The 24,347-nt window shown below is 35.3% G+C and overlaps 2 protein-coding genes across 2 annotated transcripts; one reads left to right on the top strand and one right to left on the bottom strand.

Moving 5' to 3' along the window:
• Nucleotides 1–9,931: 9,931 nt before the first annotated feature.
• LOC109812565 (uncharacterized) lies at nucleotides 9,932–12,043 on the bottom strand. Its single transcript, XM_083060994.1, has one exon. It carries the CDS (start codon nucleotides 12,041–12,043, stop codon nucleotides 9,932–9,934), a length of 2,112 nt encoding a protein of 703 aa, XP_082917120.1.
• Nucleotides 12,044–17,950: 5,907 nt separating this feature from the next.
• On the top strand, nucleotides 17,951–21,293 carry ATPQ (ATP synthase D chain). Its single transcript, XM_020346930.3, has 5 exons — nucleotides 17,951–18,189; nucleotides 18,744–18,825; nucleotides 20,546–20,610; nucleotides 20,731–20,817; nucleotides 20,905–21,293. The coding sequence occupies exons 1-5, from the start codon at nucleotides 18,019–18,021 to the stop codon at nucleotides 21,004–21,006; spliced, it is 507 nt and encodes a 168-aa protein (XP_020202519.1). The 5' UTR covers nucleotides 17,951–18,018; the 3' UTR covers nucleotides 21,007–21,293.
• Nucleotides 21,294–24,347: the final 3,054 nt, after the last annotated feature.

Raw genomic sequence — 24,347 nt, 5'->3', positions numbered from 1 at the left:
TTAAATAAATTAAATTATATATTTTAACATAAGAAGAGAGAGTAAAGTAATATTCTAATCTTTAAGTAACGTAATTTACTTTTAAAAAAATAAGAAAGATGTGATTTATAAATTATAAATCATCCCTATTTCGTGGAAAATGGGAAATTTGACAGCTTCTCCTTATGTCTTTTTTCAACTAAATATGTTAAAAATTCACACAATTTCTCAATTTTACTCTCTTCATTCTCATGTTTGGAAATCACCCAATTCAAACATAGTGTGAATGTTATCTTTATTATCTAGGTTGATTAATTATTAATATAAAATTATAATTTGAATTGGAGAACAGCGTCAATAACTTAAGAATTACACATAAATTTTATCCATTTAATTAACTCGATATGTTTCTTTAACACACACTTCACATTAATAGGACCAACCAAATACTATATATAATCGATTAAACTTGAACCATTAATGGGCAAGAGAGATCTCAGTATAACAATTTTACTAACACACTATTCAAACCCACTAATTATATGACCATGGCATTTACGCTATCTCTCGAAAAATAAATAATAGATAAGGAACTGATGAATTGTTAAATCACTTTATAAAATAAGATGAATTAAACTTTTGAACCAATGATTTTATTCTAATTCTTTTTCTGATTAGCAACAGTAATTTTGATTTGCAGAGCTGAAAAATGATTTGGTAGATAAAACATTTCAATCATTCGGTTAAGTGAAACGCGCTTTGTTTTTTCATCTTTTAATAACCTTTCATGATTTTTCTCGTTGCCCAAAAAAACGCGTTGCAAAACTGTGTTTGCGTTGTTGTATATCACCTTCTGTCATCTCACGTGCAACCCTCAATGATCCAAGACATGGGAAAAAAGGGAGAGAAAAAAATACAGAAACTAATAGCGTTTAACACTTTATCTCATATCATCTCATTGTTTACATTTTACGCTAAAAAGGAATAAACCATGTGCCCCTTTGGCTTCTCTCATCTCATCACATATCCACCAAACAAAGTGACATTGAAATTGAAAGCTCCTAGTCAAACCACAAAATTATACATGATTCACCATTATCACTTACTTTTTATTTACTAGCTATATATATAGGTACATTCATTGTATCCATGGGCCGCAAAAATTAGTGCCATCATTCAAAATGCATATATACATATATATATGATAATTATAAACTTTCAAAAACATCTTTAACTGAAGAAATTTCGAGAAGATAATAAAGTAGACTAGCATCATTCATCTTCTTTTTTATCTATTCAAATTACAATCACCCACTTTCATTATTTGACTAAAAGAATAATGAAAGGAAATGTTTGAAATTAATTATATACAAATGCTCCATAAAAATAAAAATATAAAAAATATATACAAGTTTAGAAAATCAAAAAATAAAAACACGCAATGAACAATTCAAGCAAATAGTAGTCATCTGAAGTAATTACTTTCTGATTAGGAAGTAGTCAAGCAGAGTGTCATCAAGACGAGTTTCTTGTTGCGGAAACGTCTAGCAAATTTTAAACCAAAAGCAAAACAAGAAAGAAAGAACACCAAGAATTTAACGAGGTTCAGCCAATTATACCTACTTCCTCGGACACTACCAAATATATTTCACTAAGAAATATTACAATAGAGAGAGAAGAGAAAACTACAAGCCTTAGAAGTTACAAATGAACTTGTAGTTGGGATGATTTCAAAGTGAAGGGAAGGGTTTCTATATATAGAACCTAAGGCACTACACATTCCCAAACCTATCCAATGTGGGACTAATTTGGCCACATCAAAAAAAACTTATTCGATGTGGGACTAAATTTGCCACACATAAATTTGCCACACCATATTCAACAAATCTCCACCTTGGCAAATTTCATATTTTCAAATCTCTCATCTTTGATAGTGTCTACCAATGCAGTCTTCAAATTTTGATAATATTAATCAAGTCCAAACAGTGTTGGAACTTGATTGAATCTACTACCTTTGTCAATATATCAGCTGGATTCTCTGTGGTCCTTATCTTCTGGATAGCCACTCCACCTTCTTCGATAATCTCTCTTATGAAGTGGTAACGAACATCAATATGCTTCGTCCTTGCATGGTAAGTTTGATTCTTTGCCAACATGATTGCACTTTGACTATCACAATGCACCTTCACATGCTTTTGTAGAATTCCTAATTCACCAAGCAACCCTTGAAGCCAAATTGCTTCCTTCACAGCCTCTGTCAAAGCCATATACTCTGCCTCTGTTGTAGACAAAGCTACAGTTGACTGTAAAGTAGACCTCCAACATACCGGTGCTTTTGCCAAAGTAAAAACATAGCCAGTAGTTGATCGACGATTATCCAGATCTCCAGCATAGTTGGAATCACAATATCCAACCACATTTTGACCATCTTGTTCCTGCTGAAATACCAAACCAACATCTACAGTGTTCAGAATGTACCGTAGAATCCATTTCACAGCTTGCCAATGCTCTTTTCCTGGATTATGCATGTACCTGCTCACAACCCCTACTGCATAAGAAATGTCAGGCCTTGTACACACCATAGCATACATTAAGCTTCCAACAGCGCTAGCATATGGAACTTTAGACATGTAGGCTTTCTCTGCTGCATCTCTTGGAGATAAATTTGCACTGAGTTTAAAATGAGAAGCAAGTGGTGTACTAACAGGTTTGGATTCATCAGATATGCCAAAACGTTTTAGTACCCTTTTCAAATACTCTTTCTGAGTTAAACAAAGTCTTCCCAATTTTCTGTCTCTACTTATCTCCATGCCAAGAATCTTCTTTGCTTCACCAAGATCCTTCATTTCAAATTCACCATTTAATTGAGTTTTTAACTTCTCAATTTCCTCTTTGTTCTTGGAAGCAATCAACATATCATCAACATAAAGAAGAAGATATATAAAAGATCCATCATGCAGCTTGCGCAAATACACACAGTGATCGTACTTGCTCCTTGTGTACTTTTGCCTCAACATAAACTTGTCAAATCGTTTGTACCATTGTCTTGGTGATTGCTTCAATCCGTACAACGATTTTTCAAGTTTACAAAACATATTTTCTTTTCCAGCAACCTTGAACCCTTCAGGCTGAGTCATATAGATTTCCTCCTCCAAGTCTCCATGTAAAAATGCCGTCTTTACATCCATTTGAACCAGTTCCATATCCAATTGTGCCACCAAAGCCAACAGAACACGGATGGAAGAGTGTTTTACAACTGGAGAAAACACCTCATTGTAGTCAATTCCTTCCTTCTGAGCATAACCTTTGGCTACTAACCTTGCTTTGTAGCGCACTTCTGACTTGTCAGGAAATCCATCTTTCTTTGCATATACCCATTTGCACCCAATTGCTTTCTTTCCCTTTGGAAGATTTGCTAACTTCCAAGTCTGGTTCCTTCTAAGGGACTCCATTTCTTCGAACATGGCACTTCTCCACTTATCTTCTTCTGAACCTTTGACTGCTTCAATATAAGTGGTAGGAATATCATCACTTGCAACTGGAGATGCATAGGACACCATATCAACATAACGAGCAGGCATTATGGTTGTCCTCTTTGGCTTTCTTAATGCAATTGATTCAAGTTGCTGTGGAGGTTCTTGGATATGAACCTCTTCTTCATCTGACTCCTCATCTACCATAGGAGTTTTTTCTTCATCATTTGCTGGAAAAACAATCTTCCTTTCAAACTCCACCTGTTTTGGAGTACCATTCTTCTTTTGTTCTGTTGTCACCTTTCCCAACATGGTAGATTCATCAAAGGTGACATCCCTGCTAATGATTGTCTTCTTGGTCTCTAGGCACCAAAGACGATATCCTTTTACACCAGATGCAATCCCCATGAAAATTGCTTTCTTTGCACGAGGATCCAATTTTGACTCCTTAACATGATAATAAGCAGTGCAGCCAAATACATGTAAGGAATCATAATCTGTAGCAGGTTTTCCGAACCATTTCTCTAGTGGTGTTTTGCCACCAATTGCACTTGATGGTAGGCGATTGATAAGATGACTCGCATATACAACAGCTTCAGCCCAAAACTGTTTGCCCAATCCAACATTGGACAACATACACCGAACTTTCTCCAGCAATGTTCGATTCATGCGTTCTGCCACTCCATTTTGTTGTGGTGTGTGCTTGACTGTGAAGTGTCTGACAATGCCGCTTTCTTCGCAAGCCTTCTTAAATGGATCACTCGTGTACTCCCCACCATTGTCTGTTCGAAAATGCTTGATCTTTCGCCCAGTTTGGGTTTCCATCCTCTTTTTCCATTTAAGGAAAATTCCAAGCACCTCATCCTTAGTCTTTATTGCATACACCCAAATTCTCCGGGAAAAATCATCAACAAAGGTGACATAGTAGTGGTTTCCTGCCAATGATGCTGTTTTTGAAGGTCCCCACACATCAGAATGAACATAATCCAAAATACCTTTAGTATCATGGATAGCTGTTCCAAATTTCACCCTTGTCTTCTTCCCTTTGACACAATGCTCACAAAAGTCCAATTTGCAAGCCTGAATATTTTTCAACAATCCTTGTTTCATGAGTAAATTCAAGGATCTTTCACCAGCGTGTCCCAGCCGCATATGCCATAACTTGGCCGACTCCAACTCCTTCTCGTCACTGGATGCCACTGCTGCAGTTCCAATAATAGTAGTACCTTGGTAATAGTACAACCTATTATTTTTCCGAACTCCTTTCATTACCACCAGAGCTCCAGAGATTATCTTCATTACTCCACCTTCTGCGTGCACCATGAAACCCTTCTCTTCTAAGGCTCCCACAGAAATGAGATTTCTTGATAAACTCGGGACAAAACGAACATCCTTCAAAGTTCTGATTGCTCCATCACGATTCTTCAATCGAATAGAACCAATCCCATGTGTGGTAAGAGGAACATCATTTGCTGTATAAACAACTCCTTCTTCTAGTTCTCTGAAATCATAGAACCATTCTCGATTAGGACACATATGATTGCTGCATCCCGAATCAAGAATCCAAGCACTAGAAGAGCTGGTTGAACCAGAAACAGCAAGTGAATAATCTGAGTCATCAACATACTCAGCTACATTTGAATCTGCAACAGTCTTAGATTGACCTTTGTTTTTTAGTTTAGGACAATCTTTCTTCCAATGCCCCTTTTCTCGACAAAAGGCACACTCATCTTTCCCAACTTTAGCCTTCGACTTCGATCGCTTCTTCTTTCCTTTCGCCTGGATCACCGGACGTCCTCTTGCAACCAAAGCTTCATTAGCCTTCTCTGAGCTATCTTTTTTGTCTTTTCTCCTCAGTTCATAGCTGTATAGGGCTCCACAAACTTCATTTAGAGACACAGCAACCTTCCCATGGAGTAGAGTTGTTTCCAGAAACTCAAACTCTTCAGGAAGTGATCCCAACAACATTAGGGCAAGATCCTCATCTTCAAAAGTCACGTCCAGGTTTAACAAATCAGCAACAAGCTGATTAAAACTAGTGATGTGATCATTCATTGTGGCACCAGGAATGTAAGTGAACCGAAACAGCCTTTTCTTCATGTGAAGTTTATTCTGACTGCTTTTCTTCAAGAACTTTTCCTCCAACTCCGTCATCAACTTACTAGCAGAGGTCTCTTTGCAGAATGCATACTTCTGCTCTCTTGATAAGCATGACCTTATTGTACCACATGCCAATCGATTGAGGGTCTTCCAATCTTCCTCTCCCATACTTTCTGGTTTCTTTCCTTCAATTGTAATGTCTAGACCTTGCTGAAAAAGAGCATCTAGAACCTCACTTTGCCACATGCCGAAATGACCGCTGCCATCGAAAATCTCTACCATCAACCTTGGATTCCCACCAACAGCTCTTTGCAAAATGCTTGAAGAAGCATTCAAAGTTGATGATGTAATTCTAAGTGGATTTTCTTCGTTTGCCATCTCAGCTCAATTTGAACAGAGGTTTAAAATTTGCTAAATGTCAAATAATAAAAAATCCAGGATTAAGGAAAAATTTTCTGATGTGCCGACTATAGAATACCTACAGCGCACAGAGCATAGTGTTTTTTCCTTAAAATAACCTGGCTCTTGATACCAATTGTTGCGGAAACGTCTAGCAAATTTTAAACCAAAAGCAAAACAAGAAAGAAAGAACACCAAGAATTTAACGAGGTTCAGCCAATTATGCCTACTTCCTCGGACACTACCAAATATATTTCACTAAGAAATATTACAATAGAGAGAGAAGAGAAAACTACAAGCCTTAGAAGTTACAAATGAACTTGTAGTTGGGATGATTTCAAAGTGAAGGGAAGGGTTTCTATATATAGAACCTAAGGCACTACACATTCCCAAACCTATCCAATGTGGGACTAATTTGGCCACATCAAAAAAAACTTATTCGATGTGGGACTAAATTTGCCACACATAAATTTGCCACACCATATTCAACATTTCTTTCATCCATTCCCGTATGAAATACTCGTTTCTAGATGATGTTTGCAAGTCAATTAATATACATGGGCATTCAAAGGAGATTACTTAAAATAACATTTTAAAAAGTTGAATAAAAATAAATAAATGTATTTTTGTAACCCTTGGACCCAGTCTCATCAGAACTTTCTCAGTACCATATAGATTCAACAAATTCTATATAATACATAACTAATTAAGTTCGGCCCATGTAGATCTATATCATTCATTACTCACATACAACATATTAATTTCTTGTATATTACATTTATCAAACTGAACAAAATTAAGAAATGAGGTCTGAAGATTTTGGTCTGTTCCCTTTTCCGAATGGATTTTCTATGTTGAATTACTTTATATATATAGGGTTCATATCTATTAAAGATTTACCTATAATTTACATGTAATGATTCTCGACGACCAATATATTACTTTCCCAACGCCCGTGACAGTGAGTCCATTATATATTTGTTTCCAGAATATTCAATTGTAAGTTATTATATATAGTTTAAAATATTAATTTATAATGACTAGAGGAAGAAAAAAGGCACGATATAACTCAGTAAAAAAGGAAGAAAATAACATGATTATCTTGATAATTTATACAATTATTAGAAATTATATATAGTTATTAAGAGTAAAATATAGAAAAGATGAAAATGAACATCAAATAAAAGAATCTCTTTTTATTATTAATAAAAATTACTTAAATTATGTTCAATAATCAAAAAGAATAAGGTAAAACTTATATTTTTCTTGTGCATATATTGATATACTGTAGTAATTTTTTTGTGAGGTATGCAAAGTATTGTTATGAATTTACTGAGACGTACAAAATATTGTTTTAAAGGATTTATCTATCGTATCAAGTTTCGAATATACAACAACAACATTTGAGTTTATGAGCTGACAGTCACAGAGCTAACAAGAAAAAAAAAAACCTTACTGTAATAAATGTCTATTTATTGGAGGCTAAGATAAAAAACAATTAAAGAAAATAAAGAATAATAATGTAATAACAGTTAGAAAATAAAAATTCATTAAAACGAGATTTTATGGATAATCAAATTTTAAAGATGCACCTCTTAATTTTTAAAAATATTTTAAAATAATATTGTACCTGTCTGAAGGGCACACTAGTAATCTTCTCGTATTCTGTGGGCCGAACGAGAGTTCCGATCGAATATTCCAGTGAAGGGGGAGATACCTGCAAAAGGCACTCTGACGCTCAAGTCAGGACAAAGCACAAGTATCGGTAGTAATTAATGAACAGTGACGTTACCTCGTGACATGAGCTATTTATACTGACATTTATGGGCCCGAATTCCCATGGGCCCTGCAACAGGATTACCAGATTAGGTAATACGCCTCTAATCAGTTTATTGGTATGATTAACTCTTAATCCCTAATTAGGGGGAGTCCTTAACTCTTCATTAGTGGGAATCTGGATTTATGGATCATGTGGTGGCTAATCGGCCACCTGGTTCGGCCACTCGGGTGCCGATTGGGTGTCGGCTATCAGGTGGCCGAGTGACAGAGCCAGGTGGCCGAATAACCCTGCTAGTACACTTGAGTGTACTAGCAGGGTTATTCAGCCACTGCTAGCCAGCCGAGCCAGTTGATCGGCGCATTCATTACGTTCCCTAGGGGTATGCTTAACCTGGACCTCGTCAAAGGTGTTACGTGCATTCCGAAACAAGTGGTAATATTTCAACAAGTTGGGGTCTTTCACCTGAAAGTGATCATTAACCTGTTCCGAGACGATTTTTGAATCTGTCCAACACACTATTCGCCGAGCACCAACTTCTTGGGCGAGCCTCAACCCTGCCAATAATGCCTCGTATTCGGCCTGATTATTGGAGGTCTTGAATGCAAATCGTAGGGACTGTTCGAGTATCAATCCGGATGGTCCTTCAAGGATTACTCCTGCTCCACAACCTTGGTTATTTGAAGACCCATCTACATGCATTGTCCACAGGTCACTTACAAAATGGCCTTTCGGCTGCAACTCGTTCATAAAATCAGCCAAGCATTGGGATTTAATAGGGCCTCGTGCTTCAAAGGTGATGTCAAACTCCGAGAGCTCAATTGACCAAGCCATCATTCGGCCGGCCAACTCTGGCTTGCGCAGTACCTTGGCAATCCGGCAGTCAGTCCGAACCACCACATGATGACTCTGAAAAATATTGGCGAAGGCGTCGAGCCGCGTGCACCAACCCCAGCGCCACCTTCTCCAAAAGCTGGTATCTTGTTTCGGCTTCTTGTAGCGACCGGCTGATAAAATACACAGGTCGTTGCTCGCCGTTTTCCTGCACTATAACGGCACTTATGGCTTCATTTGATACACATAAATACACCACCATAGATGCCTGCGGATCGGGTTTAGAGAGAACGGGAGGGGAGCCGAGACGTTGTTTCAACTCCTTGAAGGCCTCTTCACAATCAACGTTCCAGTCAAACTTCTTGACCTTCTTTAACAAACCGATAATAGGCTTTGCAATCTCTGCGAGACATGGTAAAAATCTTGAAAGAGATGTGAGTCGTCCGACCAATTTCTGAACCTCCTTGAGGTTTTGGGGACTTCTCATATCGATGATTGCCTGACACTTGTCGGGGTTGGCTTCAATGCCCCTCGTCGTAAGCATGAAACCAAGAAACTTTCCACCAGATACGCCGAACACGCATTTTTATGGATTGAGCAGCATGCCAAATTTGCGGAGTTGCTGGAATACCTCGGTGAGGTCATCGATGTGCCGGGCGATGCCTTCGGACTTGACAACCATATCGTCGACATATACCTCTATATTCCTGCCGAGCTGGTGTTGGAAAATCTTATTCATCAACCTTTGATAAGTTGCTCCTGCGTTCTTTAAACCAAAGGGCATCACACGATAACAATAATTAGCCGTGTCAGTGATGAAAGCCGTCTTTTCTTCATCATGAGGATGCATTTGGATTTGATTATATCCCGAATAAGCATCCAGGAAGGAGAGGATCTTATGACCCGATGCACCGTCAACCAACCGATCAATATTTGGGAGCGGGTAAGCATCTTTCGGGCATGCCTTGTTGAGATTAGTGTAATCAGTGCACATTCTCCATTTGTCGTTTGGTTTTTTAACCATGACTACATTTGCCAACCACGTAGTGTATTGAACATCCCGGATGAATCTAGCCTTAAGTAACTTTGCCACTTCGGCTTCCACTGCTAATTTTTGATCGGTTCCCATTTTTCTTTTACGCTGAGCAACCGGTCGTGCTTCAGCACATATTGACAATTTATGACACATAACACTCGGGTCTATGCCAGGCATGTCAGAAGGAGTCCACGCAAATAGGTCCTTGTTCCGACTAATCACAAGGCCTAAGACTGAACAGTCTTCCTTGGACATATCTGCGCCGATGTATGTAACTTGTGTGGGAAGTGCACCGAACTGTAAGTGGACTTTCTTGTCAACCGGTTTGACACGTTATTCATTGTTCATTCTTGGATCAAGATCCCAATCGACCAACGCGTCAGATGCCGAAGGAGCTATAGCATGAACCCGTTTGGATTTTTGTCGCTGTTCTTCGACGGGAGATACGCGCAGACTTGCGAAATAGCATTCCCGAGCAGCTTTCTGATCGGCGTGGATTGTAAGGATCTTCCCTTTGTCGGATGGGAACTTCATTGCTAAGTGCGGTGTCGAGACAATTGCCCCCAACATGTTCAATGATGGCCGACCGAGGAGGATATTATAAGACGTGTTGGCATGCACCACAATGTATTTCACCTGAATTTCTCTACTTTCTTGTTCGTCAAAACAAAAACGAGTGAATAACTTAATATATCCCTTGGTGCTTACCCGTTCTCCTGAGAATCCAACCAAGGGGTCATCGTAAGGGATCAACTCCGTCTCGGAAATACCTAACTGTTTGAAGGTATTCCAGTATAAAATATCCGCCGAGCTGCCCTGGTCAACCAACGTTTTCTTGACTATGAAATTGTGAATTTCTACGCTGATCACCATTGGATCGTCCTGCACGGGGTCAATGCCTTGAAAGTCAGCATCAGTGAAGATTATGGTTGGTAGTCTTCGGGAGGGCTGCCTATCAACGACGTGAACCGAGCGAATAGCACGCAAGTGTCTCTTTTGAGCTGAGGAAGTTGAACCTCCTCCGGCGAATCCTCCTGCGATTGTATTAATAACCCTCCTATGCGCAGCCGATGGGTCGTCCTTCCTATCACGAGACCTGCTTCGGTCACGCCGAGTCCTCTCAGAATTATCATGTCTGTGCCGATCCTGGTGGCGAGGTTGATATGTTGAGCGAGGCCGAGATGATCCTGACCGATCGACGAAGTTATGAAGCTGTCCCTGCTTGATCAAATCTTCAATTTTATCCCTAAGGGCAGCACACTCTTCGGTAGAATGTCCACGGTTGCGGTGGTACCTGCAAGTTTTGCTGGTATCGGCACGTGGTGGGGTAGAAGCTTGCTTCGGGACCGCTAGCACTTCAGCCGCGAGGGCTTGCTCTAGCACCGCTGCCCTGCTGGCATTCAGGGGGGTGTAGTGAGAGTATTTCGGCCCACAAGTGGGTCGGTCTCGCAGTGTTATTTCTTTGGCTTTCCCTCTGAATGGTTGTTCCGTTGGCTTTTCGGCCTTGCTCACTGATTCGGCACGGGCTTGATTGCGGTATTCGGCTAACTCTACCATTTGCATATACTTGTCAACTCTCCTTCGTAAGTCGTTCATGTCCGAAGGAGGTTTTTTGCAAATGCTATTGACGAATGGCCCCGGCTTCAATGTCGTTGTGAGGTGATGGAGTGCTACGGCCGAATTGAGGTCTCGGATTTCCAGCGCAGCTTTGTTAAACCGATCCATGAAGGCCCGAAGAGACTCCTTCTTGTCTTGTCGAAGGCTTACCAATGATAGTGAGGTCAAGCTGTGGGGACGGCTCGTTGCGAACTGGATGGTGAACTGTGATGACAAAGTGTTGAACGAGTCGATTGAGTTAGGAGGTAGCCGAGTGAACCAACTCAACGCCCTGCCTTTGAGAGATGTCGGAAAAATCTGACACAAGGCCGCATCATCCGTGGTGCTCAAGGTTACCTGCGTGAGAAAAACATCAAGATGTTCATCAGGGTCGGTTGTACCGTCATACTTATCAATGGGTAACGATTTCCAATTATCGAGCAACGGCAATTGCATAATGGATGATGTGAAAGGGTGTCTATGTGAGCCGATGGTTACTACGTCGGTGGGTCGTCCGATCGTATGCAAGGTCGAAGGGGATTTTTCTGGTGCCGCGGCCGAGCCGTGAGGAACCGATGTGCGGACCTCATGAGATTGATAAGACCCTTGTGTCTGAGTGGTTGTGGGATGAGTAGGCTTCCACGAAGAATCTTGGTTTTTTAATGCCTCATTTTCGGCTTTCAAGGCCGAAAGTTCCTTCGCATCCTTCTCCCGTTGTTGCTTCATCGCTGCCATTTCCTGTTTCAGCAAACGAACTGTTTCGGACAAATCAGTTTCATCAACAACCTCGACATGTTCCTCCTCTTCAGTATGATGATCTTCTGTGTTGGTTCTCCTTGTTTTCGCCATAGCTCAATTCAGTTAACTTTTGCAGCTGTCTTGGCTTGTCTTCTCAAGTTTCTCGGTTCGGCCCCACGGTGGGCGCCAAAATGTACCTGTCTGAAGGGCACACTAGTAATCTTCTCGTATTCTGTGGGTCGAACGAGAGTTCCGATCGAATATTCCGGTGAGGGGGGAGGTACCTGCAAAAGGCACTCCGACGCTCAAGTCAGGACAAAGCACAAGTATCGATAGTAATTAATGAACAGTGACGTTACCTCGTGACATGAGCTATTTATACTGACATTTATGGGCCCAGATTCCCATGGGCCCTGCAACAAGATTACCGGATTAGGTAATACGCCTCTAATCGGTTTATTGGTATGATTAACTCTTAATCCCTAATTAGGGGGAGTCCTTAACTCTTCATTAGTGGGAATCTGGGTTTATGGATCATGTGGTGGCTAATCAGCCACCTGGTTCGGCCACTCGGGTGCCGATTGGGTGTCGGCTATCAGGTGACCGAGTGACAGAGTCAGGTGGCCGAATAACCTTGCTAGTACAAATATTAAAAAAAAAGTAAAAACTACAAGAAGCTCGCTTCTATCTTGTGCACAGGAAGCAAATCAACTAATTTGCATTACCACAAACCCATTAGGTTCATGTGCATGGACAGAAATCTTTCCACTCTTATTAGTCTCTTTGTATGCTTATATTACAACTTAATATATAAACCATTCTCCAAATATACAATACTAGCTAATGTGAGACTAGTATCTTTTTGTAATACCTTATATACAACATATACTATCTATATCAAGTGACAACCCCAATGATTCTTTAGTCTTAACTTCTTATGTTTCAATTTTATTCTCTTAGTATCTTTAAAATGTATATTAAACTTATTATCTTTTTTCTTAATTGTGTTTTTTTTATCCTATAGTATTATAATTATCTAATTTTAGTCCTTTAAGTTTTGTAAAATTTTAGTCTCTCAAATTTTAATTAAAAAAAATTAGTCTCTCAAATATTATAGTTATACAATTTTTGATCTATTTAAGTTACATATATTATAATTTTTATTTATATATTAATTGATATACATTTATTATTACTAAAATTATTAAATATATAGAAAAATTTAAATAGGTAAAAATTTGTATAACTGCGATGCTTTAGAAATTAAAACCACACAATTGTAATATTTTAAGAACTATGATTACTCAATTAAAAATTGAAAAACTAAAATTACACAATTACACATTTAAGCATTTTTTTAAAATTTATTTTTAGTATAAACTTAACGTATGATTTTACGTCCTATTCCTTTTTGTTATTGTTTTCTGGATATTTTTATATCACGTTATTTATTTTAATCATTATATTTTTGTTATTTATTTTATTATTTTAATGGAGCATTTCAAGGTATTGATAAGTATGATAATACTAATAATAAATAGTATTTAAAAGTATTCAATAATATTATCATACTAAACGATATAATGAAAATATAACATCTATGTTATTCTAAATTTGCATTGGTCGAGAGTATTGTAAGATATAACATAAAATTAATAATAGAATATACAACATGAAAAAATAATAATAACTGGAACTAAAGAAAATGCAACGAAATTAAATTCTGATAATATCTTTAAATAAAATATTATAGTATATTAAAATTAGTTAAAAAATAAAAGTCTTCAACTTTACATTTATCTGCTATTTTAACTAATAATTTTATTAAGCTCATATAATTCAATAAGCTAGTTTAACTGTTATTATGTAAGTTATTAACTTTTCAACCAGTTTATTAATTTAATTATTTTTGTCAAATATAACTTAAGAAGTCACATAAAAGATGATTTTATGTAGTAAAATTTTTTACACTAATATATATATCCAAATTAAAATCTTCTTATATATATCCAAATTAAAATCTTCTTACAAATTAAGTGAAATTGGAGGTATCGAGAACAACTTTAATTTATACATATAACCGAGTTCTTCAAGTTCCTTTATAAGGTTCAATATATTATTGTTCAAGTTCCTTTATAAGGTTCAATATATTATTGTCAAAGTGATAAAATTAATGTCTTGAGTAAAAAAAATATACCGACTATTAAATTAAAGCAAATTAAATATATAAAAATAAATTATATATAACTTCGAGAAGTTAAAAAAATTTCTCTAATTTTCCTCAAACACGTGAGGTATTATTAATAAAACTTTACAATTAATGTGCATCAACATACATATATAACTCTTCACTAACATTAATTGATACAATTAGTAGTGATTTTTGTCTCTTAATTAAGTTTTTTAGGGTTTGATTTTTGATTTTGATATAAAATAAGTTATGTTAAAATGGAAATACTCGACTTATATGCACTTTTAATTTTTTTTTGTAGAAATTAATCATTATTTTTGATGATTTCGTATTAATATCATAATTAAAAACAAATATAAATAACTCAGCAACGTGTATATATAGGTTTTGCTTGATATAGACTGCGCAATATAATTCAAAGTGAAAGACACACAAGACTTGAATTTGTAAGTATAGTATAGCATGTAGGCTGCAAACTTTTCAAAAGTATGAATCAATGAACCAAGATGATAAACAATCCATCTTGAACTTGAGTCTTATTATTAGCATGTGCTATAAGGATTCTTCCAGTTAATGATTATTAGGTTCCCGCCTAAACTGACCAAGTTAACACATATATTGATGACATTAACAAAAAGGCAATGGTGAACAAGAAGATAAAATCAGAAATTTCTTCTACACGAATGGAATCAATGTATATACACACTTTCAGCAAGCTATAATAATATTTCTTGTGATGGAGAGACGTGACAAGTATTTCTTATGGTTAGTTTCGTAGAAGGACCCATTTACGCAGCCGATTTTTGTATTATTGTTAATCCTGGATTGTCTTATTATGATTATTTGGCATGCTTCCTTGTCCAATTGCATCTTCTGATTTGAGTCTGTTCGGGTCTAGGGCTTCCCCCTCGGTACGGCAGCTTGAATTCCTAACGTCAAATGGCTGATAGAAAATGAAGTTTTGTAAGCACATAAACTAGAAACTCAGAACATGATTTGACCACTCTAAAGTTAGCAAAACTTGACCTGCAATATTGCCCCATGTCGTTAATTAGCAGCCTTCATGACCTTTCTTTCTCCAATATTATCCATCCTCATCTCTAATATTTTGTGTGTGAAACCCTTGAATTTTGGACAAGGGGTTAGTGCAGTATTTTATTTATAGCTTTCGGATAGCTATTGATGATGTATAGCATTCAATTAATCTGTAGATATCCAAACGAATTTTGTAGCTTCTCTTAGGCGGCATGCAATGACCAATGGCCTCAAGAAAGATCAGCTTATTAAGATTTCAGATATATTATTTTTTGTTAGTTATATCTCCACTACTTGTCACTGTCTACCCCGTCAAAAAAGTATGACTACATGTTTGAGTTCGTAAATTACATACATACGGAGTCAAGAGCATTGCGTTATACTAAACCAAGTCTTAGCTCTTGCCTCTTAGTTATATATATTAATATTCATAATTAATGTTTAGTGCAAAATATGACTTTGGGATATTGGGGGACCAATATATGAAAGAAGTGGTGTATATAGCTGGCTAGGGAATAAAGACAAAAGACCAGAACTAGCAGACGTACATATGCTTTTAGGTGCAAGATCTTCATTGTGTTTAATTAGTCCCCCAATTGACGTGTCGCGATCGAGACCATAAGTGAAGAAGGAAAAAATGAAGAGGTTTTTTCAATTAAGGAATATGACTGAGATTATTTCATGAGTTTGCTTACACCAGCATACATATACCTTGTAGAATACTTCGCATTTGACATGACTCATATTAAAATTCACCAACGTTTTTTTTTTAAGGATCTTTATTAGTGAATGTGACTCGATCTTAATTATACATAATATAATGTTCATTCATATATACAATACTTGATTTAATTGCGAGGGTGCATGTATATATCAAAATTGAAGGCAAGGAAATTAAGTAGATGAAAACCAGAGGCTATGGAGCATACGTTGACGATACCATCTATCTCTATCAGTAATAGACTTCATCATCGTATAACCCATGTTAATATACGAGGTGGAAGCAGCTAATGAAGGGCATGTTGGACGGAATCAAAGGAAACATTCGCATGCCTTTTGACTCTACAAATATGGCTGTAGAGATTGTAGCTGAGTTTCGGTGTTTTGGCCTCCTTGACGGGTTTTCCTTTTCACAACATTAGTTTCTTTTGTTCAAAAGAAACATTCATATTTTCTAAAATGAAACGAGCTGCGTTTACTTTTAGCTTCAAATTGATGTAAATGTTTTGGAGCTGCGTTTACTTTAGCTTTAAATTGATGTAAATGTTTTGGATGAGTGTTGAAAATTAGTTTAAAAGGGAAAATTGTATAAATTAATGAAATGATTTCTCATTATTCAATATCAATGTGTGAAACGATTGAAACTGAATTAGTGCAAGTATGTAACTCGTAATAATTCTTTGTCATGTATATTTTGGTTTATTATTCCTATATTGTGATTTCAAGCTTTAAAAAATAAAATAGGCCAAAATATTGAAAACTAAGAAAAATAGTCGTCCAACTTTATTTTTTAAAGTTTAATTTTAACTTTATCATAAATCATAAAATTCTTTAATATACGTAAGTAATATTTATATTAATATAATCAAATGATTACATAAATAAATTTTATATACGTTAAAATAATATTTAATTATCAAAACTTATATCTTATAAGTATAAATTAGTTCTTAATTATTAAATTTAGAACAGGATCTAAACTATGTTAATTGAAAAAAAAAAAAACTTTAATTGCATTAACGATGTTTTTTTTCTTCTGACTTATAAGTCATAATGACTAATTATACTTGGGACTTCAGTCTAGGCTATATAATTTATTATGAGCCATTGAGTCCATAGCATAACCCGACAAAAGATCATCACTTAAATTTACCTTCTCAACGAACTCATTTTTAAAATCAGCATTGTAGGCTACTAGTATTCATTCACTTTCTACGTGACCATGAGAAATTGAGAAGACAACCATAATAATTTAAACTTGTCACTTTATTTTATTTACTGGTCCAAAGTAGGGCCTGCTAAAAGCAATAAAGAGGAAAAGAACCAAGCCCATATCTAGGCCCAATGAGGGGCCCCAAAATGCACGTGCTTGCTTTAGATGCAAAGCAAATCTAGACCTAGATACGAGTGTGACGCAAAACCAGTACATCGGCTAAAAGCACATTCTCTTTTAATATGATTGCCTGCATGTCTTTGATTTCTTTATCATTGGTTTGGGCCTTTCGTGACCACTAAGGCCAATTTTACTATTTACACTCTCCTTATTTTTGCTAACTATACTGTTTTTTAATATATAGTACCACAAATATCCTTTATACTAGCAATCCTAATTGTTGATTGATTTTTATTATATAAGACAAACATTTTAATTTAGATGTAGTCTCTGACCTATATTTAATGTTGTAAAAATTCGACAATTTCTTAATAGTTCACAATTAGGCATTTGAACATTTTTTAAAAAAATATTTTCTGAAAAGTAATATAATCATAATTAATTTCAAAAAGTATTTTATGATATACTGTTTTGTTTTTTAATTCCAAAAAATAATTTTAAAATATTATGTTAATTTTATTGAAATTAATTTTATGATATGAAGAGAGAAAAGGAGGGATGTCAAAGCAACAAAAAGGGAGAGTGTGCTGTGAAAAGGAAATGAGAGAGGAAAGTGTTTCGAAAGGGAAGATTTAAATCGTAAAAGGCCCAAGTGTATTTTGTTGCGGTAATGGGCCGGCCCGATAGAACCCGGCCCACACGACGAAGCAAGGTCATAGGAGGAGGGTGTGAAAGGGAGCAGAGAGCAGCAGAGGTAGCACCGAGGTATTAGAATCGCGTTTGGGAGAAGAGAAAATCGCATCGAAAATGAGCGGAACGGTGAAGAAAGTTACCGATGTGGCTTTCAAGGTGGGTAGGACCATCGATTGGGATGGAATGGCGAAGCTTCTCGTCTCCGATGAGGCTCGCAGAGAGTTCGCCAACCTTCGTCGCGCTTTCGACGAGGTTAACTCCCAACTCCAGACCAAGTTCAGCCAGGTACCTTCTTTCGCCGATCTATCTGTATCGTTTCCTTCTGCATTCGATTTAGGATGCGAATTTATTTCCGTATTATTCTCAGGTGTTAGATCGGTTGGCTCTTAGTGCACGTACCAGATTTACAGCGATTTCTGATTTATTATAAACTCTTTCGAATGCAATAGGCTAATACGAATGCGCACTTAGTTTCTCTTCTTCGGAATGTAGTTTTGGAAATGATTTTGGAAATAAACGAATAGTTGTTTCATTCCGCTATTGGTCTTGATTATAAACTCATTTGAATGAAATGAGCTAATCCAAACACGCACTTAGGTTCTCTGAATATTTTTGGAAATGATTATTTTTAACGATACGTACCTGTTATGTGAATTTTTGGACGAACATCTCGGCGTCGTGTTTTGAATGAGAGAGAGCTCTGCGATTCGGAGTGATCATGTGATAAATTAGTTATTTACTTCTTGAAAAATGTTTAATATATCAAAGGTTGTGTAATTGTTTTTTTTTTTTTAAATGTATTAATCGGCCCTTGCTTATTCGTTATTCACATTCTGCAGGAGCCTGAGCCCATAGATTGGGATTATTACAGAAAAGGAATTGGCACCCGTTTGGTCGATATGTACAAGGAGCATTATGAGAGTATGTTTGTGAATGATCTTAATATACATACATTTTAGATTTCTTGATTATACCAGTACGGGTAGTGTACTTGACACATTCTTATTGGTGATGACATGATTGAATTAAATTTTTGTAAATTCAGTTCTGGTCACACTTTCTTTCCTATATAAACCAAGAGCCTTGCAACCATTTTTAGCCTTACAGTCCTGCTTTGGGATCTGTGAATCCGTTTGTTATTCCTTAACATGCTCTCTGTTTTACACTTTGGTGTGATTTGCAAGGCAGTGCAAATATCACCAGTTTTACTAAAATTAAAGTTATTTCTTTTTGAACTTTTCTCTCTTTGAATAAAATTGTGGTTTAGGAAAAGTGTATAAAGATATTAAAAAATTCAATTTTGTCTATTTCTTGCACTTAATGGTACCATATTCTTTTGATAGAACAGAATATGAGCTATAAATTTCTCAAAGAATAGTAGATAGTAATTTGGATAAAACACCTTTAAGAGGTTGACAAGTCATCCTCCAAAATTGATATTTCCATAACATTCTTTTGTTGCTTCTCATGTTAATTGATTTCCTTATGTTGTAATCTACTACCTATTGCATGTTAAAACCCAATATATTCAAATGATACAAGGAATGTGGTGTTCAAAATTTAATATGGATATTTGGAACTTTTTTTTGTTATTTGATTATTTCCCAATTTTATAAGGAAAAGCACAAGAAAAATCTGCTACACAGCTGAGACAATATTTTTGCTGCTGCTTTCACATTTAGAAAATATCAATATACATTTAGTAAACACCTATACAATTTGGGCTGTTCACAGTTTGGATTTTTGAAAAATCTGATATGATTTTTTCCATTTAAAATGAGTTGGTTCGGTTTTTCTAAAAACCAATTAGATTTTCTTTTAAATTGGATGGGTTTGATGTAATTTGGTTATCCACTTTATAGTTTATACTCATAAATATGGTTTGGATTTCTCATAAAACAGAACCAATCCACCTTGTAAAACAATTGAATTAACTGATTTGTTTTTAAAAAATGGATCGATTCAGTTTTGGATTAGTTTGATTTGGATTTTTTGCACATCTTTGTGTATAATATGGAATAGAATTTTGAAAATGGATTTGGTTTGATATAAGCTCAGAGGTCTTTTTTGTAGCTACAGTGCAAAACACTCTACATCAGCCTTGCATTTGAATTCCTATTTGGGGAGAAGATGTTATTGTTGAAAATTGTACTGAATGCCCCATGTGTGAATGGGTTGTGTCTATATGAATATAGGTTTAATTACCCTTTTAGTACCTATGATTTCATAAACTTTAGCATTTAGTATCTATAATTGAAAATATTCAATTTTAATCCTTATATATACAATTTTTTGTATTCTTTTAGTCCCTATAGTGGCATGTACTTTACCTTTTTATTCTTCTCTATAGAAATAGACGACAGAGACTAAAAGACCAAAAATTGATTTGTATAAAGACTAAAAAGTGAAATATATGAAACTATGGACCAAAAAGGTAATTAAAACCATAAATATAAATATATAGGGAGCTTGAGAGGTAAATCTAATCATATGACTATTCTATCTTACGCATGGATGATGAAGATTAACTTGATATGCCCCTATGTGTGTGTATCAAAACCATGATTTCCTGTTATAATTTCACTGTTTCGCCTACCATTAGTTTTGACCTTTAACATTTTGTGTGATGGTTTCTCTGCAGGCATAGAGATCCCCAAGTTTGTCGACACAGTAACTCCTCAATATAAGGCTAAATTTGACTCACTTGTATGAACTTGTCAAATCTTTAGTTCGTATTTTGTTTTAAATCTCTTGCGCCTTAGATAAAGTTTCTTACTGAAATACATTACACTTAATTGTGCTATATATTGTGTTGTCTGGCTGCAGTTGGTTGAACTTAAAGAAGCAGAGGAGAAATCTCTGAAGGAGTCTGAAAGATTGGAAAAGGAAATTGCTGATGTACAAGAGCTGAAGGTAATAGAAATCACCTCACAGATTTTTCATTTTCATTTAAAATAAATAAAAAATAGAAAAACTCATGCCGTCATTTATTCTTTACAGAAAAAGCTTAGTACGATGACGGCAGATGAGTACTTTGCCAAGCATCCTGAGCTGAAGAAAAAGTTTGATGATGAGATCAGGAATGATAACTGGGGCTATTGATTTTCAATTAGCAAAACATCAGAAATTGATGTTTTCCTTGCTGGTTCAATAATAACAACTACATTGATTTCTTTGTAACTCGGTTCCCTTGCAGTTTAAAGGTTCTTATTATCACTGTCGATATTTTTTGTGGTGCTGTAGTTAATCACTTAAGACTACACCTGAGTCGTCAACAAACTGCTGTCTTGTGGTTTGTGGTCAGAAAATTTCAAGATAATGCTGGTTTGTGTTTTTCTAAATAAATTATGTTTACCCAGTAAAAAAAATATATTTTTCTTTCAGTTTAATCGTATCGTAAAGCTAAACACTAGAATAGCAACGACTTGGTCCATACCCTGGCATATTCGGGGCAAACCGAAAAATGCTAAAGCGTTATCCGGGATTTATATTTTGCTGTTAAGAATAAAAGGTTTACATTTTGGTAATAGAGAGCTTGAACGAGAGCTTTCCATAATTTTACCAAAGGATTTGCGAAATATTGTGTCCTTGTATGCATATCCAATTTAAAACGGTGATAGCTGAGAAAAAAAAAAAATTTACTCGGCTCAGTATATCTTTCAAAAGGAAATAAAAAAGGTGAAGTCTTTTAAAATTACAATTTTGGGTAGTATAGTTTCTTTTTACCATTTGTTCTCGTTGAAAGAGGAGAAGGATTATAGTACACTTCTTCAAATGGTCTATTGTAGTCTTTAGATTAATTTAGTTTTCATCGAGGGATGAAGTCTAAGGTGAATCACTTTAATAGGTGGTTTTAACAACTTTTAGATTAATATAGGGTTTAGATTATTAAAGGTGGACTTCTTACATAATATTATAATTATTTTTGTTTTTTCTTAACAATGGTGACCATCACCATTATTGAAACGTTAATTTATCTTTAATTTTATTTCTTCATTTCTCTTTCTCAAAAAAAGAAGAAAGTTTATGTTGAGATTCAATTCTACGATATTTAGTCAAACAAACAATAAAACAAAAAATGTATCTCATTATAACAAATTCACACTCTTCACTTACGCATCTTTGTTTAGTAGATATATACTCTATTGTAACAAATTTAAGCTCGTGAGTGATTACATCATGAGAGATCTATACTCATGTAACAAAGTCACACATTTGAATTCATTTGCAAGTCTCCCTTGTGACTAATCCACACTTTGTCACGATAGACTTGTGCATCGTGGAAGATTTATAATTGTGTGGTAGATCTGTACTTAAGCGACAAATCCACAGTCATGGAAGAACAAAAGAGAAAGGGGAAAATGGTGCTGCCACCGGAAATCACCTTGGACAACAATGAGCAGTGGTGGTTAGCGACACTCTAGTTGTAGTCTATAGGGGTGGGCAAAACGAACTGAACTAAACTGAACTTATAAAAACTGTACTGAACTTAAAAGTAGTTCATATGAACTGAACTAAACTAAACATTAGTTCAGACAAACTGAACTGAACTATTCTTTTGTGTCATTGAACTGAACTGAACTGTACTATAAAAACTTGAACTGAACTACAATTTAAACTGCACTAAACTGTTATGATATTTTGAATTGAACAATTTTGACTCATTGATCTATCAAAATAGGACACATTTGCCAACTTTACTTTATTTTATATTTTATTTAAATTTTTCAAAGGAAAAAATATAAAATTAAGTCAAACAAACTCAGTAAATTTTAAGCCTAAAAATAAGTAGTTCAACATAGCTCAATTGATCCGTTAAGTTCGACAAAATTGATACAATTTTTTTTCAGATCACTTTTTTTTTAAGTTTTGGTTATTAGACTATCGAGCTAATCCATTAAGACATAATATGTTAAACACATTTAATTTTTATTCTTTTATAAAAATAATTCAATTTTTATAGTTCAGTTCAGTTTTTATAGTTTAGTACAGTTCAACTTTATAACAGTTCAGTTCAGTTCAGTTTTTTTTTTAAACAGTTCAGTTCAGTTTTTTTACAAACAGTTCAGTTTTTTATAGTACAGTTCACCACCAGTTCAGTTCAGTTCAGTTCAGTTCAGTTTTTTTTGCCCACCCCTAGTAGTCTACTCTCCTACATTGTATCATGCTTCTCACTTCCACCCCTCTGTTGTGTGCATTAGTAACATAGTTCACACTTGCCTACCTCGTTTGCCACATGAGATTTTCATTTGGATGCCTTTTGTATCAAACCTACAATACAAAAACCAAACCCAAAAAAGAGGTGAAGAATAAGAGGAAGGAGAGGACAAAAAGTTGTAGCACTGTCGTCAGAAATCGTTTCTGGTAATGGTGCACTAAAGACAAAAGCATTCCAACAGCCATGGTAGTTGGTGAGAGGAAGAAGATTAATTGTTAGGATACAACGTGGAAGGTACACCTTAGTAATACATATCTCATATTAATTAACTTTTCAATTATTTTTTGTCCGCATCTTTTTAAGACTCTAGTAAGCCTAACTTTTCACACAAATGTAATAAATGTTTTTATTTATATTCTAATTTTTTTATATCCTTTCTCTCACTTTTACACCTTTATTAAACAATTACTTCTATTATTCATTACACAAAGGCACAAAAAGCCTTCACTCCACTAATTATAATAAATGAAAATTATATTAATGTAAGAGTTATTATTTATGGTGCACCATAGACCACACTAGTGCAACATAGAATTCATAAAAAGAGTAAGATAGATCAAACACATTTGAAGATAAATTTTTTAAAAATGAAAGAGCTTTGTGTTTTGAAAAATAAAACTAAATATAAGATTTATATCTTAGCTTTCTTTTCTGTCTTATCAAGAAATAATCAATAAGATCAAGACACGAAACATTTAATTTTAAAGGAATTATAAAATTAAAATTCAACCATTTTGTACTATATTTTTCAAGTTTTAACTTTAAATTACGTAAGTCCAATAAAAATTGTACTAACATGGTCTATTTGAGTTAATAAACTTAAGGGTAAAATATGTTTTTAATTTCTTTTAAAACTTTGAAATTTGGTTGTTTCCTAAAAAAGTTGTACTATTTAAACATTTTAGCCCAAAATGAAGACTTAACCTAACCACAAGCATCCACAAAACCAAATATTCAGTGCTCTAACTACGCATATAATGCTTGCCGGTAATTTGATTGGTGAACAACCACATCATTGCCTCTACCATTTAAAGCTTTGCGGACATCCCTACGTGCTTGCAGGACCATCCCCATCACCATTCCACCATCGAGTACACTATATTTTTTTATATATAAATAATTGATAGACTTATAATTTGAAAGTCAATTTTTGTGACTCTCTTTTAGCGAAATTAAATTAGTTGATTTTTTTTTTCAAAAAGCAAATTTGATGGATGTATAAATA

Source organism: Cajanus cajan, chromosome 7 (assembly GCF_000230855.2).
Source record: "Cajanus cajan strain Asha chromosome 7, NIPB_CcT2T_4, whole genome shotgun sequence".
Taxonomy (NCBI): domain Eukaryota; kingdom Viridiplantae; phylum Streptophyta; class Magnoliopsida; order Fabales; family Fabaceae; genus Cajanus; species Cajanus cajan.
The sequence above is the reverse complement of the archived record's forward strand: the minus strand, read 5'-3'. Positions and strand labels throughout refer to the sequence as shown.

Excerpts from the sequence above, each read along its gene's own strand:
- ATPQ (XM_020346930.3), top strand. The coding sequence starts at position 18,019 with ATGAGCGGAACGGTGAAGAAAGTTACCGATGTGGCTTTCAAGGTGGGT. Across the intron at positions 18,190-18,743 it reads TCCAGACCAAGTTCAGCCAG|GAGCCTGAGCCCATAGATTG; the intron begins GTACCTTCTTTC and ends CACATTCTGCAG. Across the intron at positions 20,818-20,904 it reads CTGATGTACAAGAGCTGAAG|AAAAAGCTTAGTACGATGAC; the intron begins GTAATAGAAATC and ends TATTCTTTACAG.
- LOC109812565 (XM_083060994.1), bottom strand. The coding sequence starts at position 12,043 with ATGGCGAAAACAAGGAGAACCAACACAGAAGATCATCATACTGAAGAG.